Source organism: Chaetura pelagica, unplaced genomic scaffold (assembly GCF_000747805.2).
Source record: "Chaetura pelagica isolate M959 unplaced genomic scaffold, ChaPel_1.0 scaffold124, whole genome shotgun sequence".
NCBI lineage: Eukaryota > Metazoa > Chordata > Aves > Apodiformes > Apodidae > Chaetura > Chaetura pelagica.
In genome coordinates, this window is record NW_009952891.1 from 407,056 (window position 1) to 429,639 (window position 22,584).

Consider the following 22,584-nt stretch of genomic DNA (forward strand, 5'->3'; position numbering starts at 1 on the left):
GGGGACGTGGAAGGAAGATCATGTCTGGTGGAGTATAGGGCGGAAAAATTCCTCCCTGACAACCTCTTTAACCCCTTCCAGTGGCAGTCGTTGTCACCCAGGAGCTGTTGGGATGACATGGCCTACGTGGATGTTTGTTTTCCAAAGGGAGTTGTTCTGGAAACTTAAGAGTTTTGCCAGCAGTGCCACTTTTGGGAAGTCAGGATGAGCCTGTGACTCACCTTGTCTTTGAGATTGACCTGGTTTAACTTGTTTAAAGAGTTTTATTTATTCTTCTCGCAAAACGAGTCATCAGGGAGATTCTGGTGCTCTTTCCTCCTACAGTATCCATTCACTTAGAAGTTTTTCTGAGTTTCAGTTCTGCTCGGGCTCTTCTTCCATACAGGGTAAAAAATTTGCAGAGCAGCATTTTGGGTTCCCTGACTCTCAGGTACAGGTAGAGCATAGCCTTTTTGTTCAGAAACTCTTAGTTCTGTGTGTGTGCCTGATGTCTTGCTGGCTGTGACAACCTCAGAGCTGTGTGGTGGAAGGAGCTGGGTCACCTTGTTTTGTTTGGAGGGGGGTGCAAGTTCTTTTCACACAGAGTCCTGCCATCGTTACACCTTGCCTGGTTGCAGGTTGGTCCTCAGCAAGAGTGGTGGGTGGTGTGGAGGGGATAGAAAGGGGAAACCTGCCCAAAAAAAAAACTTCTTCAGCTGTCTTTGCTCTCTTAGAAAATGTTACCTGCTTTTTTAGGGGGTGGGAACTAGTTTCTTGGGCTGCTAAGGAGGATAAATGTCACTGGGATGGTCCAGCAGGATTTTGTGTCTCCCAAAGGACATTCCCAAGGGTGGGAGACTGGTTGGGTGTGAGCTCAGCTGGAGCTGTGGTACCAGGGACCCTGCTGGCAGTTTTTGTACAGCCAGGTTGCACCTGATTTCTGTTGACAGGATTTTAGATATGAACTGGATTAATTATCACCACTGTGTGCCATGAACATGAAACTGCTGCTTTCAAACCATCATCCTGTTGTTCCTGTACTGGTGTAATTACTTGGAGCTGGAATGGAACGGTGTGTTGGGTCTCAGTGTTGTGCCTGTCCAGGTAACCCTGTCACACATGTGAGAGGGGGTTTGTATGTTCACGGGCACCCTGAGAGGGGTCTGCTATCCTGGGTACTGCCAGGGAGTGTTCCATGCTTGGTATTTCCCTTGTAAAGCTGGACAGCTCATGTTTTCAAGCAGCTGCTTAAAAAGAAAAGTATTGATATTTCCTTTTAGAGGCTTTGGATGTGATTAGATGCTTGTTAAATTACTTTTCTCTTGCACTTGGTTGTGCTCTTTCTGAAGGGATGCTGGCTCTGGACCTCTCTGCTTCCCTCAGGTTTATGTAGCCAGAATCCTTTTGACCTCAGGAAGGGAGAAGAGCTGTTCAAGCTCAGCATCCTTCTAGGCAGAAGAAAGAGGTCCTGAGCACTTCTAAGGTGGAAATTCAATGTTACTGAACAGCAGAGCAGGAAGAGCTGTCAGGGTGGCCCCTGACAGGTGGGGGACTCACTTCTTCAGGTGAAGTGTGTGGACACTGTCCCTCCTTCTTCAGGTGAAGTGTGTGGACACTGTCCCTTCTGGTCCTGCAGTCCTAAGGGTGTTTGACTTGGAAAGGTTGGCTGTGAGTGGTGCAACACCTGACAGTGAAGACAGCTGGGAAGGAGTGTGTGTGGATGTGTTTGATTTCAGGGACCCAGCTGGAAGTAGTGCAAAAAGTTGTTAGCCTAAGTGGTTGCTAATTTTTTCAGACTTGTCACTGTTGCTGTGAGCCCTGTGCTGCTGCCTGGGCTGTGTTAGGTGGGGCTGTGTGCTGGAGCCTTGGCCTGATGCTCAGGCAGGCCCCTGGCTGCTTGGAGATTCCCTCTGGAAGTGCACCTGAGGTTACCTGTCCCCTGGAGTCTGGTGTGGCACCAAGGAATGTCTGTCACTTTGTGCCTTCTTTCCTTCTGGGTCTCTGGTTGAAGCAGATCTTGACTTGCTGTGGGTGCGTGGCCAAGCTGCTGGGCTCTGGTCCATGTTGGAAAGATGCCTTCTGGATCAAACCCACCACTCCCAAGAAGGACATGAGGCATTGAACACAAAACACAGGTATTGTGGCTGTGATTTGAAGGAGTCTGTCACCTGCCTGTGGCAGGGAACATGGTTACTTGGCCAGGTCACCCCAAGGGACGGCGCCTCGTTGAGTCACAGCTGGTGGTGAACATTCAGTTCTCATTTATTGACTTTTGATGTGGTTATTGCTGGGTCAGTCACGTGCTCCCTGGTGCATTGAGCAGGTTGGGTGGAATCCACCTTGGGTTTTATACGACAGGGCCCATCATGAGACATTCACAGATCATTCAGCAGCTTTGCTGCAACCAGGATCTGGTTTTCTAGTTAAAAATCCTTGGAAAACAGCCTGATTATTCCTTCAAGACTCTGAATATGGATCATCTAAGTTTTCCCCTCCTGGATGTGAGGGGATGAGGCTGCTGAAATGCTGTAAGAGGACACCTGATTATGCTCTTTAATACCTGTTCACTGGTACCTTTTTACCTTTCTTGCTTGCTTTATGGAGACTGAGGTGGCACTGCAGGTGCCTGACCAGTTGGAAGGGGCTTGGAGCAGGGCCTGGTTGGTACAGAAGAGTTAGTACCCCCATGAAAAGGGCTAAAAATGGGTAATCACAAGGAATAGCCGTGATCTTTGCATCAGTGCTTGAAGCAGTAAACTGATCCATGTTCTCCCATGCAGGCTCATGGTGCCCCTATTGCTTTAGCAACCAGTGAGCAACACACCAGGGTTTTCCACAGCTCTTGTGTCAGCTCATGTTCCAGGTTCTAGGGAGCTCATCTGCAAGGAGCATGTGCCTTTGAGATGGCTTTTCTCCTCTGGAGTAAGCTCTTGAAAGAGAATTCTAGACCCTGGCCAAATTTGGGAGGAAAAAAGAGGAGTGGATTGCTCCTCTCTCAAGCTGGACTGCTCTGTGGCTTGGGAATGATGCTTTAATCAAAGAAAGAGCAATTTTAAATAGAAGAGTACCCTGTGTTCTGTCCAGTCCAGAACATAGGAAGCTCCATCTACACATGAGGAGGAACTTCTTGACTTTCAGGGTGACAAAGCACTGGAACAGGCTGCCCAGGGGGGAGCTGGAGTCTCCTCTCTGGAGACATTCCAAACTGGCCTGGATTCCATCCTGTGTAACCTGCTCTGGGTGACCCTGCTCTGGCAGGGGCTGGACTAGATGATCTCCAGAGGTCCCTTCCGACCCCTGACATCCTGTGATTCTCTTGTTTGTTGCTGGGTTGTGTTTTACCCAGCTCACAGCCGCATTTCCCCTTGCCACGGGGTGGTCTTGGTGGCCCAGCAGGGATGAATGATGAGGAGGGCCAGATGGCCTCATCCAAGCTGCTATGCCATGATGGTGAGCTTCTGGCTGGGTAATTAAAAAGGACTCAATTTCTGTCACTTCACTGCTATTCTGATAATGGTGAGAAGCCTAAATGGACATCTAATTACTTTCAGTTAATGAGCTTTGTATGATACAGCCCTTGTTCTGATGGGACTACAGTCGTTGTTCACTTCGTGGCTCCTGCCTTGGTTGGTGCAGTGTTCCCTGTTCATCACATCCATGAATTAGAATTGTGTGATCACAGGATTGGGACACTGGGTCAGGGAGAAGTAATTACAACTGGAGTAGTTTGGTGCTTAATGCTGTGGTGTTTATGATGATAAAAACCCCCCACCATGTCAGAATAAATGTTAAGCAGTTCCTCTCATTCGATGCTTTGGAGAAGCCTTGGGTTCCAGGTTGGTTTTGCAGGGAGCAAACTAATCTGGATGCCCCAGTGATATTTTTCCAGCCACTGTTTTCCACCACAACACTTTCTCTAACAACCACTACTTGCACTTCACCTGCCTGAGCAGTGTCAGCTTCATCTGCTTTACTCTGAGAAACTCCAAGCCACAGTTTTTCTTTGCTCTGGCATTTTTCCTGTGTCCCCTCCTTGGTCATTGGTGTATGATTCTTTCCTTGTAATTGTGCAGCTGCAATTTCCTGGAGGATTTCTCTCTGTAGCAGTTCTGTGGAGGGTTAATCCAAAGATTTTGTTCTTTTTTTTTTCCTGCCAAAGAGGATGGTGCTCAGCATCCCTCTTGTACCCACAGCCAGAGCTCTGTGTAAAACTGGTCAGGTGGATCAATGTTGGTTTTCTAGCCTGAGGGGAGGCCTGGGAACAGGGTTCAAGAAGCAAGGCAGTCTGCTTGAAAGCCTACAATTGGAAAAAGAACGTAGAGGTGGAGCTGCAACAGGGTTTGAAGGGATATAAAATAGATACAAGTCTTGTAGATACAAGAAAAATGCTCAGTCTTGTGCTAGATGTGTGGACATCGTGGTGACCAGAAAAGAGAACACCTCAGTTTTTTCTTTCTTAAAGTTTCTCTGTCCTTTTAGTCCTTGGTGTGATATTTACACAAGTGATCTCTTAAGAGTGTTGTGTCTCTAACTTAGTCAAACTCTCAGGTGCTTGTGACAGTGGTTGAGAGGAATAGTGTAAACCTGTGGTTCTCTCTTGAGAGCCCTGAGCTTAGTATGTTGTTGCAGTGACTGTTTTCTGAAAGCTTCCAGCAGACTATCTTTTTTTGTAGCTGCTAAAACCTGTCTTAAAACTTGTGCAGACAGTTTGTTGCCATCCTTGATAGTTTTGCTGCTAAACCTGATGTAGGTGGGGGCAGAACTGGCAGAGCCCTGGGGTGCTCTGCTCCCCAGCCTGTTTCCCTCTGAGCTCCTCGAAGTGGTCCTCCTGCAGCTCTTTGTGGTTGGCACTGACTGTGTTTCTTTGCTTGTGAAGGAAACGCCTCTGGGGAAAAAAACCCTTCTCATTGTAGGAGGTGACTTAGCAGGAAGATGAAGGGAGCCTTTGGTCTGAAGGTGAGACTGAAGCTGTGAGTTGCAGTTGGTGCTGCTGTGTTGGTGAAAAACCCTAACAATTTGTTAGCTGTGGGAGCAAGGACAGTGTGGCAGGTGCCTTGGACATGCTAGTTGTGCATCTTGGTGTCATTCCAGTTGGTGGAGAGAGACGTAAGGTGCTGGTGAGGCTGCCCTGGACAGCTGGCTCCCCTCAGGCATGGGGCTTCAGTGGTGGCCAGCAGTCCTCTGTGTTCTCTGTGCCTGGGGTGCAGAATTTCTTCCATGAAAAACCTCTGCTCTGAATTGGTGGAATACAGGTCTCCTGAGGTGAGTTGAGCCTCGTGATGTCTCATTCCTGGGATGCAAGGGGGCTGCCTGGCTGATCCCAGACCATCAGCTGGTACACTGCTGGGACATCCCCCAGAAACAACATCTTCCCAGTTAATCACATAAATTCTCCAAAACACAATCCTGCTTGATCCACATAAAATGCCCAATCTGTAACTAAACCCCAGTGTCTGTCATGCTTTTCTGAACCTTGGTGTAAGCATAAACCACCACAGTGTCTCCCAGGTGGAGAGGTTGTATCAAGCTTGCTGTGCTTGGATATCAGATGCAGATGAACTTTTTAATTTGTTGCTTCTAGGAGGGGTGGGAAAAACCTGCCTGTCATTTGGAGCACCTACATTTTGTTATGCTGACTCTGCAGGACAGATTCTAGGTAGATTCTGGGTATCTGGAGAGAAGGATGTGTTTCTATAATAAAAACATCTGGATGCCTGGAAGCTGAGCTCAGCAGTAGCTGAGCCCTACTGTGCTGGTTGGAATCAGACCATCTGTGCAGAGGAAGAGCAGCCTTTCTTGAAGCATAAAGGAAAAAAGCCCTTATGGAAAAAGCAGCCATTCATGAAAACCTTCCATTTCAGAGTAAATCATGCCTGCTTCTAGCTTAAAGGGACTGCAAATCCTCCCCATCATGTCTCCATAACCATTCAGATGATTGGTTACTGCTTCTGGAATGACTAATTTAGAAAACACCACCACACAGTTGTGCTGTCTGTGCACCTAGGGAAGTGAATGTACGTGTGGCCCAGCCCTTTCATCCCATGCCTGGAAAACCCCCACTCTGAAGCCTCAGGGCCTTGGGTGGAAACTTTTCTTTTAGTTCTCTCCTGATACTTCTCTGAAATTGTGATGCTGTGAAGTTCATACTTGAGACTCTTTTCCTGAAGTCTTTCTTAGGAGGAGGCTACATTTCTGGTGCTCTCCTGAGTGGATTCTGTTGACTTTGCAGCTCATCCAGTGCTCTGGAATCCCAGTGACCTTGAACACGTTTTGTATCCTGACATTTGCACTGAAGTGCATCAACTTGAAGATAAATGGAACAAATGTGTGGGGAAGCTTTTAGTCAGTCCCAGGTTTCATCTCTTCCAGACACCCACGTTTCTGCATTTAGAACTGTCAGTGGTATTAATTAAATTCAGGATCAAGCTGTATAGTCTCTAGGAGTCACAGTAATGGCTTTGTGTGGTTCATGCCCTGGGATATAGGAGTGAAAGAGGGGAGGGAAGGCAGGGGAGCAGGAGGCCTCTGGTTGTGCAGGGCTCTGCAGTGGGAGGAAGCCTCATCCTTCTCTGAGCAGGTTTATGAGACTGGACTTCATGCTGAAAGGTGAAGAAAAGAGGAACAATTCATCAGAACTGAGCAATATTGGAAAAGGCTGACTCTTACTGCTCCCTGTCCCTTTTCTGAAAAACAAGTTAAAATAGGATTATCTCCACTGTAATGATTTATTCTAGGGATTTTTCATTTCCCTCTGCATCTACCATTGGCAGGGAGAACTAGGGAAGTATTTTCTGTATCTTGTGCTCTTTTATACTTGTGAATTAAAAGCTGCACAGACCAGCTGTTCTCTGGGAAGCACTTTTATTCCCTTGTGGTCTTTTTTTTTCCTAGGAAACTACTTTGCAAGTCATTTCTTTATGGGAGGAGAGAAGTTTGACACCCCTCACCCCGAGGGCTACCTTTTTGGTGAGAACATGGATCTGAACTTCCTCGGGAACAGACCTGTTCAGGCAAGTTCCTCTATGCTGTCTGTTTTACCCTTTTATTTGCTGCCTCTTTTGCAAAATCCTCCATAGGGCTTGCAGAGGAGGATAGCAGAGACCTGAAAGATCCTCACTATCTGGAGAGTATCATTCCAGCCTGAGGTACAAGAGTGTTTTCTCACCCCATGTCCCAGCTTGTTGGCTGCTGTGGTTGTTTAGAGGCAAACAGAGTTTTCCTAAGAAGCAGCATTCACCTTTTAGGCTTGTTTTCACTTAGGGCAGAAAGAAGAAGTAGTGGGGGAAGAGGGACAGGAACTCAGGTCCACTTCCAGAGCCTGAATTCCTGGGCACACTGAATGGTTTCCAGCCAATACTCAGCATGTGCTGTTGCCATGTAACCAGGTAGCCTGAGTGGCTGTAGGGCAGTGTTAAGACAGATCTTGATATTTGGTGGGTTTTGTTTGCTTTGTAATCTAGGTCAGCTGCTCAGAAAGTCCCTCCTTTGGTTTTCCTCATTGGAACATGGAGGTATTTCTGAGCTCACAGGTCATTAGAGTCATCAGGGTTGGAAGGGACCTCTGGAGATCATCTAGTCCAACCCCCTGCCAGAGCAGGATCCCCTACAGTAGGTTCCACAGGAACATGTGCAGGTGGGTTTGTAATGTCTCCAGAGAAGGAGACTCCACAGCCTCCCTGGGCAGCCTGTCCCAGGGCTCTGTCACCCTTTGTATCCTGACATTTGCACTGAAGTGCATCAACTTGAAGATAAATGGAACAAATGTGTGGGGAAGCTTTTAGTCAGTCCCAGGTTTCATCTCTTCCAGACACCCACGTTTCTGCATTTAGAACTGTCAGTGGTATTAATTAAATTCAGGATCAAGCTGTATAGTCTCTAGGAGTCACAGTAATGGCTTTGTGTGGTTCATGCCCTGGGATATAGGAGTGAAAGAGGGGAGGGAAGGCAGGGGAGCAGGAGGCCTCTGGTTGTGCAGGGCTCTGCAGTGGGAGGAAGCCTCATCCTTCTCTGAGCAGGTTTATGAGACTGGACTTCATGCTGAAAGGTGAAGAAAAGAGGAACAATTCATCAGAACTGAGCAATATTGGAAAAGGCTGACTCTTACTGCTCCCTGTCCCTTTTCTGAAAAACAAGTTAAAATAGGATTATCTCCACTGTAATGATTTATTCTAGGGATTTTTCATTTCCCTCTGCATCTACCATTGGCAGTGGCCATCAGTACTACAAGGAAAGGGAGAACTAGCAAGTATTTTCTGTATCTTGTGCTCTTTTATACTTGTGAATTAAAAGCTGCACAGACCAGCTGTTCTCTGGGAAGCACTTTTATTCCCTTGTGGTCTTTTTTTTCCTAGGAAACTACTTTGCAAGTCATTTCTTTATGGGAGGAGAGAAGTTTGACACCCCTCACCCCGAGGGCTACCTTTTTGGTGAGAACATGGATCTGAACTTCCTCGGGAACAGACCTGTTCAGGCAAGTTCCTCTATGCTGTCTGTTTTACCCTTTTATTTGCTGCCTCTTTTGCAAAATCCTCCATAGGGCTTGCAGAGGAGGATAGCAGAGACCTGAAAGATCCTCACTATCTGGAGAGTATCATTCCAGCCTGAGGTACAAGAGTGTTTTCTCACCCCATGTCCCAGCTTGTTGGCTGCTGTGGTTGTTTAGAGGCAAACAGAGTTTTCCTAAGAAGCAGCATTCACCTTTTAGGCTTGTTTTCACTTAGGGCAGAAAGAAGAAGTAGTGGGGGAAGAGGGACAGGAACTCAGGTCCACTTCCAGAGCCTGAATTCCTGGGCACACTGAATGGTTTCCAGCCAATGCTCAGCATGTGCTGTTGCCATGTAACCAGGTAGCCTGAGTGGCTGTAGGGCAGTGTTAAGACAGATCTTGATATTTGGTGGGTTTTGTTTGCTTTGTAATCTAGGTCAGCTGCTCAGAAAGTCCCTCCTTTGGTTTTCCTCATTGGAACATGGAGGTATTTCTGAGCTCACAGGTCATTAGAGTCATCAGGGTTGGAAGGGACCTCTGGAGATCATCTAGTCCAACCCCCTGCCAGAGCAGGATCCCCTACAGTAGATTCCACAGGAACATGTGCAGGTGGGTTTGTAATGTCTCCAGAGAAGGAGACTCCACAGCCTCTCTGGGCAGCCTTTCCCAGGGCTCTGTCACCCTCATAGGAAAGAAGTTTTTCCTTATGTTCAACTTGAACTTCCTTAGGAGTCTTAGGAGCCTGGGAAAAGCTGCCTGCTCCAGCAATTGTCTAATTTTCTGGTTGTGAACAGGGAATAGCACAGTTGGGAGGGACAGAAAGGGATTTAATGCATGTGTTATGTTTAGGATTTCCCTTGCATCCCAGATCTGCTTAAAAAGAGCTACAAGGAATCAGAACAGGAGCCATTTGGAGATGTTTTCAGAGTGCTGGAGAGGAAGGGGAAAAGAGCTGCTTGCTCTGCCAGTTGCTCTAGTTCTTTCTGCAGCTTCAAAACCAGAAAGAGAAAAACTGGTCATGGTTCTTATCTTCAGAAAAGCTGTGACTGTTGGTTAATTCATGCTCAGAGGCAGCTCAGTATCCCCCCTGTCTTAGAGGTGGAGGAAGCTGAGGCAGAAGGACTCGACCAGTGATGAGCATGTTCTGCTTTCTGAGCTCTCCTTGGGCTGTGCTGTTGGGCTTCTCAGCACCACAGGTCATTGACAGGACCAGGGAGAATCCAGAGAGCCCCTGTCCAAGCAGAAAGTGCAGATGAACAACAGAATTAAGAAGGAGGATGGAAATGGTTGTAATGGTGCTGTGCAAGCATGGGGTTGCTCACCACATGCCCCACACTGTGTCTGCACACAGGGCCCCTGCAGGACAGCAGTTAAAAGCTGAACACTTCTGTGCCCTGTGGCTGGCAGAGACACTGTGCTCCCCTGAAAGCAGAAGGTGCAGCTAAATGTCCTGTATGCTGTGAGGATCAGCCTTGCAGAGTCACACTGCCTGCATGTTTCAGCCTTGCAGACATCCCAGCACTGAATTTCATCATTCCTTCAGAAGGGAGTGGGTGAGGATGCTATTAACACACTGGGATGTTTGCCAGGAGGAGGCTGTCCTGGTGTGGAGTTTGCCTGTGGAAAGTTGATGCCCTTTGGCAACTCTGATTCATCTTCAAGGGAAAAAACCCTCAAACACAGAGCAGCAAAACTGCTTTCTGAACATGGGCCAAGTTCTGGCTTTTTGGAGTAGCTAGGGTCTTGACTGCCCTGTGTAGGACAGTGCTACCAACCACAGCACCCAGCTGTTGGGGTACAAGGGAAGCAGTTGCTGCTGCCCTGGGAATTCCCTGCTGCCTGTGGCTCTGGCATGGGGTCTCCTAGGAGATCTTTTTTGGTGTCCTCAGGGAACAGCATGTCTTTCCTCAGGGAACACCATGTCTTCCCTCAGGCTCTGGCTGTGGCCCCACCAATACATCTCTGTGGCCTGAGAGGACAACACTGATGGGTTGTGTGCTGGAGCTGCCCTGGAGTCCAGCTGCAACAGTTTTGGCTGCCTGATCAGCAGACTCCTCATTTCTAAGGAAACGTGTACACTGGTGGTCCCTGGTGCCTTTGCTCCATGTCAGTCCCTCTCTCCACACCACTGCAGGGTGTGTGTTTGAAGGACCCCACCTCTCATGGGGCTGCATGGTGGTACTCTTGCTGGGTATATTCAGAGAGTCATAGAGTCATTAAGGTTGGGAAAGACCCCCTAAGATCATCAAGTCCAACCATCAACCCAACCCCAGCATGCCCACTAAACCACATCCTGAGGTGCCATGTCTAGGTGTTTTTTGAATACCTCCAGGGATGGTGACTCCACCACTTCCCTGGGCAGGCTGTTCCAATGCCTGAACATTCCTCCAGTGAAGAAATGGTTCCTAATATCCAACCTCAGCTTCCATCAGGACCTCTCAGAGTGACCTTCCACCCAAAAGCCTGCCCCAGAGCTCTGCACCCTGGTGTTGTGCTGTTGCTTTACCTTGGAGAAGTGGCTGTGCCTCCAGGCTGGGCACCCTGGCAGTTGTGTGAGTGGATGGTTCACTTCCAGACCCTGCTGAGCAGATAAGAGATCCAGCAGGCAGGTCTTCAGCTCTACAGGTTGAGGTCACCACATTAAGCTGTTTCCTTTGCATTTCTCACTGGAGATTCTGTCACCAGCAAGGAGAATTACAATCTGAATTACAGCCCTTTACTTGAAGGACGATCTGTGAGAGAAGTTCTCTTGCCTGCAGAATAGAATGAGGCCCCTATCCCTGTCTCTTTTCTTTTCCAGAACATTTGCCCCATTGTTTCAGAATAAAAAAGAGATCCCCCCAGTAATCCAGGGCCTTGGCATGGTGATTAGCAGTCAAGTCACTGTTTGCATGCTGTAACACACATGAAAGAGCTGCATTTCTTCTCCTCAAGCTGGAGGTGGTTTCTTTAGTGGAAAGAAAAGCTTGTGAGAACAGGGCTTTCTAGACTGAGAATTAAGGGTACAGAAAAAGAGCTTGTGAAAATGCCCCCTTAAAGTACCTCCTCTCAATATGAGCTAATCCTGGGCCAGAGCAGGATTTTCACCCTGAAATATGTTTGATTTATCTGTAAATGGAGTTGTCTGCTACTGTTCCTTGTGGCTGTTGTGCTGAGCACCCTTAAAGGGAGATGTTTCTTGGGTAAATTGTGTGTCAGGTAACATTCTGCTACCTTTTATAGTATAATAATAAGAAGGTTATTTGCCTTTTTGTTGCAGTTTCCCTATGTAACTCCAGCTCCACATGAGCCTGTGAAGACACTGAGGAGTTTGGTGAATATCCGCAAGGACTCTCTCCGTCTTGTCAGGTACTGTCATTGCCTGAACTCTTCACTTAATTCAACCCAGGGATCTGGCATCCAGAGCCAAACTGTATTTGTTATGGTTTTGGAGAAATTGCTGAATTCCAGTTCCTTGTTGCTAGATGTGTCCAGAGGTTGCCACGTTCCCTTGTGATGAGAGCCTTCAGGTGGTTTCTACGCTCTGGATCTCTAGACTTGAGCAATCTGTGTTTCCAGACAGTTCCAGTGATGTGTCTGTCCCCTCAGGACTACCACTAGAGTGGTAAAAACAAAACAAAACCATGGAACATTAGCATGAATGGAAGGTATTAGTCAGGTCCATAAACCCCACAGACAGATTCCTTTCTGCATTCTTGTGCAAGGAGAAGCTGGAAAGTAGCTGATTCTGGTGTAAGTCAGAGGCCAGGAAGGCTGCTTGATCTTGAGTGAAGCTTCCTGAGGTTTCTCCTGCTGCCAAGATGAAGTTTGGACCTTGTCCTGTGCATCCATTTAGATGGCTTGTGTCCCATGTGTAGGAGGTCTGGATGATCCTGGAGGTCTGGTTGACCCTGGAGATCTGTTATGTTTGACTGCTCTTCCCTGAGATCCAAACCAGCACTAGCTGGGCTGAAACCAGTGGCCAACACTCCGACCTGTGGCTGCCCTCTTGCAAACAGCTGGCTCCAGTACAGGGCCCCAGCAAACAGTGCTTTGTTTTGGTCTGAGCCACTGGGCAGATGTCCAGGCAGAACATGTCTCACAGATCCTGGAGCTGCTCGGAATTCTGCGTTTCAGGGGCAGGGCTGGAGTGCTGGCAGGGGACCAGCTTCAGCTCTCAGCCAAGGTACTTCTCAGAGCATGGCCTAACGTGGGTAATTTGAGTCATAACCACACCAACCCCTCTGTTTGTTTTTACTCGAAAACTGAAGGTTGGTTTGTTTTGTTTTGTTTTTTTGTTTTATTGGGTTTTTTAAATGAGTTTCAAAACTGTGGTTTCAAAACTGATTGCACAGGAAAAGAAGGAAGAACTCCTGAAAAAGTAACTATTGGTCAACTGCTCTGAATGCTGTCTGGGTTTTTCAGCTAAAGGGTGAAGTAATTCTCTAGGAAAAAGCCTTGCTTGCCTCCCACACTTGCTGTGTGGGGTGTTTTGTTCCACATGTAAACACTGTGACATCTCTCGGAAGCCAGATGGGAAGTGGCTTTTCCACTGGGAGAGGCTGTGCTGTGACTGGAGGGGTTGGTGGGGTTCAGTACTTACAGTCCTGCCATTCTCCTTGCTGTGGGTGCCCCTTCTGTCCCCCCAGGCAGAGCTGCAGCTCTGGCCTATTTGAGATGTGTCTGTGCACCTTGACAGTGTCTAGATTTGCATCTAATTCCTGCTACTGTCCCTTGCATCACTTCTTTCTCTGCCTCATGGGCTCTCACAGGCTCTTGTCCTGCTGCTGCTGAGTTAGTGCTGATGACAACACCCTCAACATTATTCCATTTAATTTTGTACTGATGTAGAACCAAAATGAGATTTTAATTGCCAGTCCCCAGAGTCTTGTGCTTTTCTAGTGTTCTGGACTAGAGGCTTTTCCTTCCTCCCCCTGTGCACGTAGAGACATTTTGTGCCCTCTCCAGCTTGGCTTTTTTGCAACCAGTGGTTGAGGTTTGCACATCCTTTCCAGAACTATTTCAGTTTAATTTACCAACTCCTCTACCCAATAAAAGGATGCTGAGCTGAGTGTGTAGGTGTAAAGTAGGTTCTGATGGTAAAATCCTCACAAGCTTTTTGGTTTTCAATGTGTTTAATTGAAAATTCATTGTTTACACCCATGAAGAGGGTGTTGATCCATACTTAGGGCTTTATGAAGGAATATGAGGAAATGTCTGGCTCTGACCAGACAAAATTCTGAGCTTTGCCAAATCCTGGATATTTACAGCAAGTTTAGGGAGAAGCCATAAACGTGGATATTGGAGTTGAAGTTCTGAGTCTTCGACACCTCCTGAGAGTGCTTGATTTTTTGCAGGATGTGACTCCATAACCCTCAGAGGAAGCAGCATGAGTTTTGCTGCTAACCCCTAAGAGAAAAGGGCTCTCTTGTGTCCCTCTCTTGGCCATGAACTGGAAGCCTATTTCAGAGGTGAAGTACCTGACAGGCTGGCACTGGCTGTTTCTTCTTACTTTGAAAGCACTTCAGCTGCAGAAGGAAGATAACTCAGGAAGCAGTGGGTTTAGTGGAGAAGCTGCATCCTGGGATAAAGCCTCTGTGGAACAAAAGTGCTCAAGGAATCAAAAAACAGAGTGGTTTGGGAATGTGTTTGAAGCAGCAGCAATATTGTGGAGGGTGGTGAAAGCAACAAGCCTTTTGGATAAGGGGCTGAGAGGGGGGCAGATGACAGGGACTGAGGGAAGTCAGGTGAGTTGCTATCAGAGAGAGAAGTGAAATACCTTCTCTTCCCTCTCCAACACAGTGGGGCTGACCATGATCCTTGGAGCAGTTCATCCCTTGGTGGAGATGGTGAAGGTGCTGGGCCTGCCTGCTCTGCACCCCTGGATTGTGTTGAACTGTGTGCAGACCTCTGCAGGACCCCCAGACAGGAAAGCCTCCAGTTGATGGTGATCTCCCCCCATGAAGTCAATGTTGATAGAGATGTCAGCTAGTTCTTACTTCATTTAGTGCCTGCTCTAACCTTGTACTGCATAATTCACAATGCTAAGTCAAGCAATATTTAGCATTTATCCTGCATGTCTCATAAGTTGTGGGTCTAACTTTTTAATCTCAAAGGATGAGATCAGGCTCAACTTCACCTGGTTCTAGAAAATTGTCATGGCTGCTGTTAATTCTATTTTTATCTTTTAATTCTTTAACAGACAAACAAAAAGTTCCAGCATTTCCATTATTTTATCCAGAAGTGATGTCAGACCAAGCTCCCTTGGTCATCCTGCTTTGCCTTTTTCATCATAACATTGGATCAGCTCTTTGCTCTGGAAGGTGGTCAGTGTCTTCTGCTCTGTTGTGTGGTCACCTTGTGTGCATGACAGACACATGTGGCACACCCACCACAGTCACTACTTTCTAAATCTGTGCATGCAGCTGTGGCCACCTCACAACAACACTGTTTCTAGGGCTTGACTAAACGTACACTGCAAGCTCCAAGTGCAGGTGGGGTCAGAAGAGCTCTTGAACCACCTCCCTGTCTGCCAAGACTGTTGCAAAGATGGAGGGAATGCAAATGGTGTGACTTCATCTTGTTAACCCTCTTGAAGTACCTCAGATGTCTCTGCCTCTCAAAGTATGCACCAAAGTAGTCCTTGCTTGGTCTTTGGTCCAGCCACCAGCTGGCATAGCTGCTTCTGCAGCCTTTCCTCCCCTGAGCTCCTTGCTATGTGGCAGATGACACTCTGAAGTCCCCAGCATGGTGCCTCAGGAAGGTGTGACAGCCTTGCTGTCACCCTTCAGCCACATGGGCTTTGTCCCCCTGCTGCACCTAGAGCTGTGGCTCTGCTTCTTCCCAGCACATGCAGCCTCCAGAAACCTTCTCTCCAGGCACTGCAGTTGGTAGTGCCCCTTGAGTGGTTTCCCCAGGCAACAAGATCTGTTCTAGTCAGACTTAACCCCTTTTCTCCTGGAAGGGATGGAAGCACATTGTGAGGGTGGGCAGGGAGCTACAGAGGTGAGGCTGAGAGCAGGGGGGTGCTCTGGGAGCCCCATGCTTTTTGTGACCTCACTTAAAAGACAAAACAGCCAATGGATTTACTATTGACATGTTGCTTTTCTGTCAGGTCTCCCTCCCTCCCTCAGCTCTCCCACCTTCTTACCTGGGGCTGTTACAGGTGTGGAGACTCATGCTGTTGTTGGTCTGGAGCTGGTGCATCTCCATTATTACCTCCCTCTGTGTGCAGTCAGTGTAGGTCTGAGGAGCAGCCTTCATCCATCCCTACCTGGAAGGGAAGTTGGTTCTCCCCACCCTACCTCTGGAGGAAGTGGTGAGTGGATTGTGGCCTAAAGATCATGCTCCCCTTGTCCTTTGCTGCTAACCTTGGAGAACAGCACAGCAAGAAATCATTTGCAGAAGCTTGTGTTGCTGCTTTCTCTGGACACCCAGCACTTGTGAGCAGATTGGTGCCTTCTGTCTTCTTGGGTCAGTCCAGCACAAGATGGTGAGGCTCTTCCTGTGTTTTCTAGGCAAACTTGCCCTGCTGGCTCCTGTTCTTGCTTACAGCCCTCAAATGCCATGATTTTATCCTTTGAATGCAACTATCCTGTGTGAAAATATTTCTCTGCAGTCTATATCATATCCAGGCTGCTGTAGACGTTCAGATTCTCACTCCTTAGAATTTGTCTGGTTTATACTAGTATGTTGGGTGTATTCTAGCTTAATTTGTTGCTCTGACCTAGGTGAACCTCTGGTAAAAGCCTCCTTTGGAGCTCTCCAAGTCCTTCAGACAGGAATGCAAGTGCATGTTGTAGTGATTGACCAGGGTTACATGAGTACGAATTTGATTTGATTATATTGCTCTTAAACTTCATTTTGGACCTCCTGTATTCAATTGCTGAAGGTGAACATCTCATTCTTGTTCAGTGGGATGTTAAGGAAAGTGGGTGCTGGAACCCTCTTCATTAGGCAGCAGTTATTACATCTCAGTGAACTTGGTAAATAAGGATTCCCTTGACAGTCCTGAGGTTGAATTGTGAAGGTGTGTCTGGGCTATTTCTGAGGATTTTCAACAGCATATTCATCAAGGCTGTTTAATGAGAGGAGAGGCTGGGGCTGGGAAGTCAGAGGTGGTGCCAAGCTTCTCCTGAATGGTTCAGCTGCTTGGCTTTGCCCCAGGCATGGTGGCAATTAAAGTAATGCTGATAGACAAGTGAGGCTGGAGCTGGGCAGCACATCAAGCAGTGGTGTGCACCTCTCACAACCTGCTGCCTTCACCATTCCTACACAGGCTACTGTGTAGGAACTACTGTGTAGGAACTACTGGTGGTACCTACAGATCACAGTGGGATTTCATTTTATGTCTGAGAATCTGCTTCTTGTCCTGCCAGAGAATCACCTCCCTTCTGTCACTTTGCCCTTCAAAGCTGTGGAGATCTTCTCATGGTGGGTTGTGTTGGCTGTTTGTTCCAGGATCTGCTGGTCTTCCTGGCCACTCCTGGCCTGCCAGAGCTCACTGCTTATCCGTGGCCAGAGCTTGCTGCCCTGGAGCTTGCCTCACACCACCTTCTCCACCAGATTTGTTACCTGCCTTTTCCAGCACTGGGGAGGGAGAAGGAGTAATACTGGGTACTGGGGATCATGCAGTGGATCCAGCTGTGCAGTGGCCCATAGCCAAGTTATGACTCACCATTGTGTTCATTAAAATAACATCTGAACTCATTCTCATGCCTCTTATGCAGTTGAATGTGTTCATTTTGGTTCGTACAATAAAGGTGTGGAAGCTTCAGCCATTGGCAGCAGGTTTAGTTGGTGATTTCTACACATAAAGGTATTTGAAGCTCCTATATTTGGATGCTTTCTGATCTATCATCATTTCTGTGATACTGGAGGTGCCTTTTGTTGAGTTTCAGGGGTTCTTTGTGTTACAGAAACCTTGGGTTTGCCTGTTATGCACTATTTCCTTTGAAGAGTTCAAAGAATTAGGCTTTAGACTTCTCAGGCCTATGCAGGGCTCCTTTATCCCAAACACTGAGCCTGATGGGAAGGGTTAAAAGCAGAGAAAATGTTTCTTCTCCTGAGGGTTTGGCATTCAAGAGTTGACTTTCTTTTCTGACCCTGTGTCCTGGCAATGGAAGTCTAGGTGAGATCCCTCTACACCATCACCACATACCTCACTCCAACAAGTTCCTTCACATCTTGGAAGAACCTTCTTCAGAGGAAAGAACAGAAACCTCCTGGGAAGCCCCACGTGGAAGGCCCTGGTGCAGAACACCTAACTTGGAGTACTCTTGTCCTGATTTCCAAAATGGATCTTGGTGATGTCTCATAAATACATCTTCTGACCCTCTTGGCATTGTCTTTCAGGTATAAAGATGATGTTGACAGTCCTACAGAGGAGAGTGGGAAGCAGAAGGTCCTGTACAGCCTGGAGTTCACGTTTGATGCCGATGCCCGTGTTGCCATCACCATCTACTGCCAGGCTACAGAAGAGTTTGTTGGGGGCATGGCAGTGTAAGTCCTGGGCTTGTGGGCACGTGGAGGGACACAGGAACCCTGGGGTGATGAGATCAAACGTCTCTCATGAATACATCTCTCGTGAATCACCCCTGAGGGCAGCGCTGCCACAGACGGTGAAGAGGGAAATCTCTGCTTTGTTTTATGTATTCTGATAGCTTTGAATATTACTTTCACTTCCCTTCCCCACACAGCCAATAGCTTCTCTTGTTCCCTTTTTGGTTAGTTTTTTTGGTTTTTGGGGAAACCCTTCAGTGTGGAACAAAGGAGAGGAGCCCACAGCTGTGGGCCTTGTCAGCAGGATGTTCTGTGAAGTGAAAAAAACCACCAAAAAATCACCCTGCCCTTCAATACTTCCTGTCTTGTTGCCTTTTTTTTTTTCCCCCAGAACACCTCATTCACTGGATTTCTGTGTTCCCTGGGACAGGAGCACCAAGGCCACCAAAGTAAAGTTTAGTCTGAGATGTGTATAGTGAGTCTGTGGAACTGAAGTCCCCCCCAAGCCCCTCTTGGGATTAGTGAGCACCTCAACGTGGGCTGTTGGGAGGATCTGCTGCCTGAAACCCTGTCTGTGTGTTTCCTGCCAGTACCTGTATTACCCTTGGCTAGTTGTAGAAAGAATGGTCAAAACATCATCCTTGGAGTCTTTCTCACATCCTGGTAGTCTATTCTTAGAGATTTCAAACCCTTTTAATCTAAAGCAGCACCTTTAAACCATCCCCACCAACACTGTATCCCATAAGACTACAGAAGATTCCCTCTCTGTATGAAAAGGTGGCTGAAATGTGCTCTCCCTGGTGTGAATTGGGTACATGTGAGGTGCTGGCACATTACAGCAGGATTCTGGTGGCCATGGGACAAAGATTTGCCTTTATTTTTTTATGGATAAAGGAAGATTCAGGCTGCAGAAGCTCTTGGCTTCCTCTAGTAGAAGCTTCTGGCTGCTCAGTAGCTCTGTGCAAGTAGTGCTGCTGGCTTCTGCAGTGGTGCTCTGCATTTGGGGCAAACATTTTATGGAAGGGATCTCAGAGGTTTCAGCAGGGAGAAATAGGGATGACAGGCCATCAAATGGCTGTTTTATGCAAAGCATAAACATCCCAGTAACAACCAGTGAACAGGGTATTTTTAGAAATGAGACAAGCTCAGTGCACCCAGCCAGATGTGCAAATCCTGCAAACTGGAGGATATCCTGATCCAGATTTTTTTTGTTCAGACCCCTTCTCTTCTTCTGTTGAAGCCTGTTGGCTGCCTTTATTTTGGGGAGGTAATAAATTAGCTCCTTTTTAAGTCCTTGAAAAATACCTCTCAGCAAACTCTGAAAAGCCCTTTGATTTAGATCCAGTTTTTTCCCGAGCAGAGCTGAACACTGCAGGATGCCTTAGAAATCCTCATAAAGCTTCCATGTTCTGTCTCTTAGGTCCTTAGGTTTCCTGTGAATTTAGTGCTAGTGAAGGTGCTGGAATGGCAGCCTTGGAGATTGAAGTCTTCTTTTCCTAACAAAGGTACAACATGGAGAGGTGCCAGTGTCCCTTGTGCTGCCTGCAGTGTTCCTTGTTTTTTGACCCGAGGTGGAAACAGTTTGTGGGTTAATGGGGAGAACTGAGGGCCTCTATGGCCAGGGTGGATGCATTTCCATTGTCAGACTTCAGCCATGGCTTAAATCAGCCAGGAATTCTTGGGTTAAGTCATTGTTTTTAAACTTGTTTTGCATATTGACTTGTTGGTTTTCCTGAAAGGAGAAGGTTTGTCACTGGTCGGTGACAATGAAACATCTACACTTAGAACTTGGTGTCAACTTCATGTTAAACCTTGTACTACATTTATCCAAGACCTTAACTCTGTTTAAAAAATGTGTATGTTTTCAAATGTATTTCTCCCCCCTGCAGACTCCTACTTTTATGTTTTGTTATGTCAAAATGAGAACAAGAAAAGTTATTCTCAAAGGAAAAGAGACATTTATATTTTTAACCTGTGTCTTGAACCAAACTTTGTGGGGTTGGAAGTGCAGCTAAATCACCTGAGACCTGCTCTGTGTTGGACTCTGTCTTGTCAAGCAGTGCCTTTAATAATTAATTAATTGAAGTATTAGTTACTGAATAGAACTGTTTCTGGACAGAGTATGTTTTCAGTAACTAGTAGCTCTCCTCTTGGAACTTTGTGGGTTGGTTGGAGGAGGAAAACACAGTTTCTGGTTCACTTAAGAGCACATTTTGCTGAAATGTAGTGCTGTGCACTGAGCCAGTGACTGACACCAGTGCTGCTGCCTGTTCTTTAAAGCTTATGCAGCAGACATGAGCTGCCTAATTGCTTTTTAAATTTGATTTGAGCAATTCCTAAGCAGTATTTTTGAAAGTTAACACGACTGGTCAACTTCAAAGACTTTTTTTTAATACAATTTTTTTAATCCACCCTGTCCATGGTTCACTGAGCTGGATTTAGATGTCAGAGGAGAATCCTTTGGTGATGGACCCTGCCTATCTCTGCATGAAACCAGGACCAGCAGTCATTACCTCCTTAACCAAATGTAGGTGACAATGCTGTGCTGCCCCATGAGGGTGGCAGGGTGTCCCCAGGGCACTAAACTTGAAAAGTTAAAGCACTCAAGATTTAGCTCTTACTTCCACTGCTGGCCTTTTAATTAATAAATCATACTCTAATTAATAATAATCCTAGTATAGGAGTGATTAACTGTCCCTGCTCTGGAGTTCTTGGACAGTAAATGTTCTACAGGTAGGGAAGTGGAGAGATGCACTCAAAGAGGGAAACCCTTTGGGACTCATGATCCTGATTTCATGCAGATGTGTAGATAATAAGTGCTGGGGGAAGTGAGCTACAAATATAGATTTTCCAACCTGCTTTCATTCACCCCAGACTATTTTTCCATGTGGAAGTGGCTCATGGAGCACATCCTGGGGCTAGAGCAGCTGCCTGAAGGAAGAATCTCTGCTTCTCTGGATTTGCTGGCTGCTAGTAAAAACCTTTTGAAGCTCTTGATTTCAGCTTTGCAAAGCAGTTCTGAAAGGCCAGTGGTATCATTCATTGCTTTGATTTCTTATTTTCTTTTCAAATTCTGGTGGGGGAAAAAAAAAAAGCTCTGAGCAAACCAATTGCATTTTTAATGCACTCATAGGAATGCAGCTGGGAGTTTTTTCTTTTCCCAATTTTTTTTGGTGCTAACAGCTATATTCAAAGAACAAGCCCATGCAAAAGCTGCACTGGCTATGAATTAAAAACTTTTGTGTCCAGCTCTTGATTGGGAAGAAAATTATCTTTAAAACAAACGACTTATTTTTTTTTTTCCACTCTCCTGAATTGATGCTAAATCTTAAAATGGGAGAAACTTTCTGGACTTTTGTCAAAAGCAGGAATTTTCTCCCAGTCCCCAGCCTGCAGCATGGCTCCTTACAAGTGCTAAATGAGTTTTTCTTGCTTCTCTGCTGGAACAACCACTGATCCTGATTGTATCAGCACTCCTGCTCCTGTGAAACTCCTGCTGGGGACTGTGTTGTGTTCATTCAGGTTGGGAGGGAAGGTGGCTGTCCCTGAGCAGAGGGACAACTTGTGGTGGAGCCTCTGCTCATCTGAGAGCCACAAGGCCCTGGTCTCCATGACCAAAGGGAAGCCAGAGAGTCTATTATGAAAATGATCAGAGGCTGGAGCAGCTCTGCTCTGGAGCCAGGCTGGGAGCGTTGGGGTGTTCAGCCTGGAGAAGAGAAGGCTCCAGGGAGACCTTAGAGCAGCTTCCAGGGCCTGAAGGGGCTCCAGGAAAGCTGGGGAGGGGCTTGGGACAAGGGCAGGGAGGGAGAGGACAAGGGGGATGGATTAAAACTGGAAGAGGGAGATTGAGGTTGGACACGAGGAGGAAATTCTTTGGTGTGAGGGTGATGAGAGCCTGGCCCAGGTTGCCCAGGGAAGCTGTGGCTGCCCCATCCCTGGCAGTGTTGAAGGGCAGGTTGGATGGGGCTTGGAGCAGCCTGGGCTGGTGGGAGGTGTCCCTGCCCATGCAGGGGGTTGGAACTCAATGATCTTTAAGGTCCCTTCCAACCCAAACTATTCCATAATTCTGTGATGATTCTATGGTTGTTTGGGCTCTGTTGAAGAGCTGGTGGCTCCATCAGTGTGTGCTGCCTGTCCTGACCTGTCTCCAAGGAGCCTTCTGCAGGCTTTCCCAGGTAATAGTGCTGGGAGATGTGCTCAGCTATACCCTTTCCCAGCCGAGATCTTGGGAACAGGTAGCTCATGGCTTCAGCCAGTCCCTTGTCCTGAACTGTTGAACCCTGGGGGGTTGTATCATCACTGCTGTGGGACCACAGCTCCCCAGTGAAGTCTGAAGATGAAGGTCTTGCTGTTGATGCTTGCAGAGGTGCCTGCACCTTGGCAGCCCCGTGCCCAGGGAAGGCAGCACCCAGCACTTTCTGGTGCTGGTGCAGGTACCTGTAGAAGCCTCTTGGATGAAATGGGCACTAGTTTAAGTCCCGAGGGGGCTGCTGCCCTCACTCTTTGAATATCTGTTGTGCAATTGCTTTGTGGTGAGGCTGAAGACTCCTTAGAGTAAAACATCAGTTCTCAGAGGACTAGCTGGTGCTTTACCCCAAGGGTAACAGAGACCAGATCTGCCTGTGTCCAGGGCCTCTTTTA

The 22,584-nt window shown here is 47.3% G+C and overlaps 1 protein-coding gene across 1 annotated transcript in view; it reads left to right on the forward strand.

Annotated features, from left to right (window-relative positions):
• MGRN1 (mahogunin ring finger 1, E3 ubiquitin protein ligase) overlaps positions 1-22,584 on the forward strand; it is a 69,634-nt gene that overhangs the window by 9,324 nt on the left and 37,726 nt on the right. Inside the window, exons 2-4 of the mRNA XM_009995510.1 lie at positions 8,331-8,449; positions 11,723-11,811; positions 17,797-17,943. Coding sequence (XP_009993812.1) covers positions 8,331-8,449; positions 11,723-11,811; positions 17,797-17,943 — 355 coding nt within the window. The remainder of the gene's footprint in view (positions 1-8,330; positions 8,450-11,722; positions 11,812-17,796; positions 17,944-22,584) is intronic.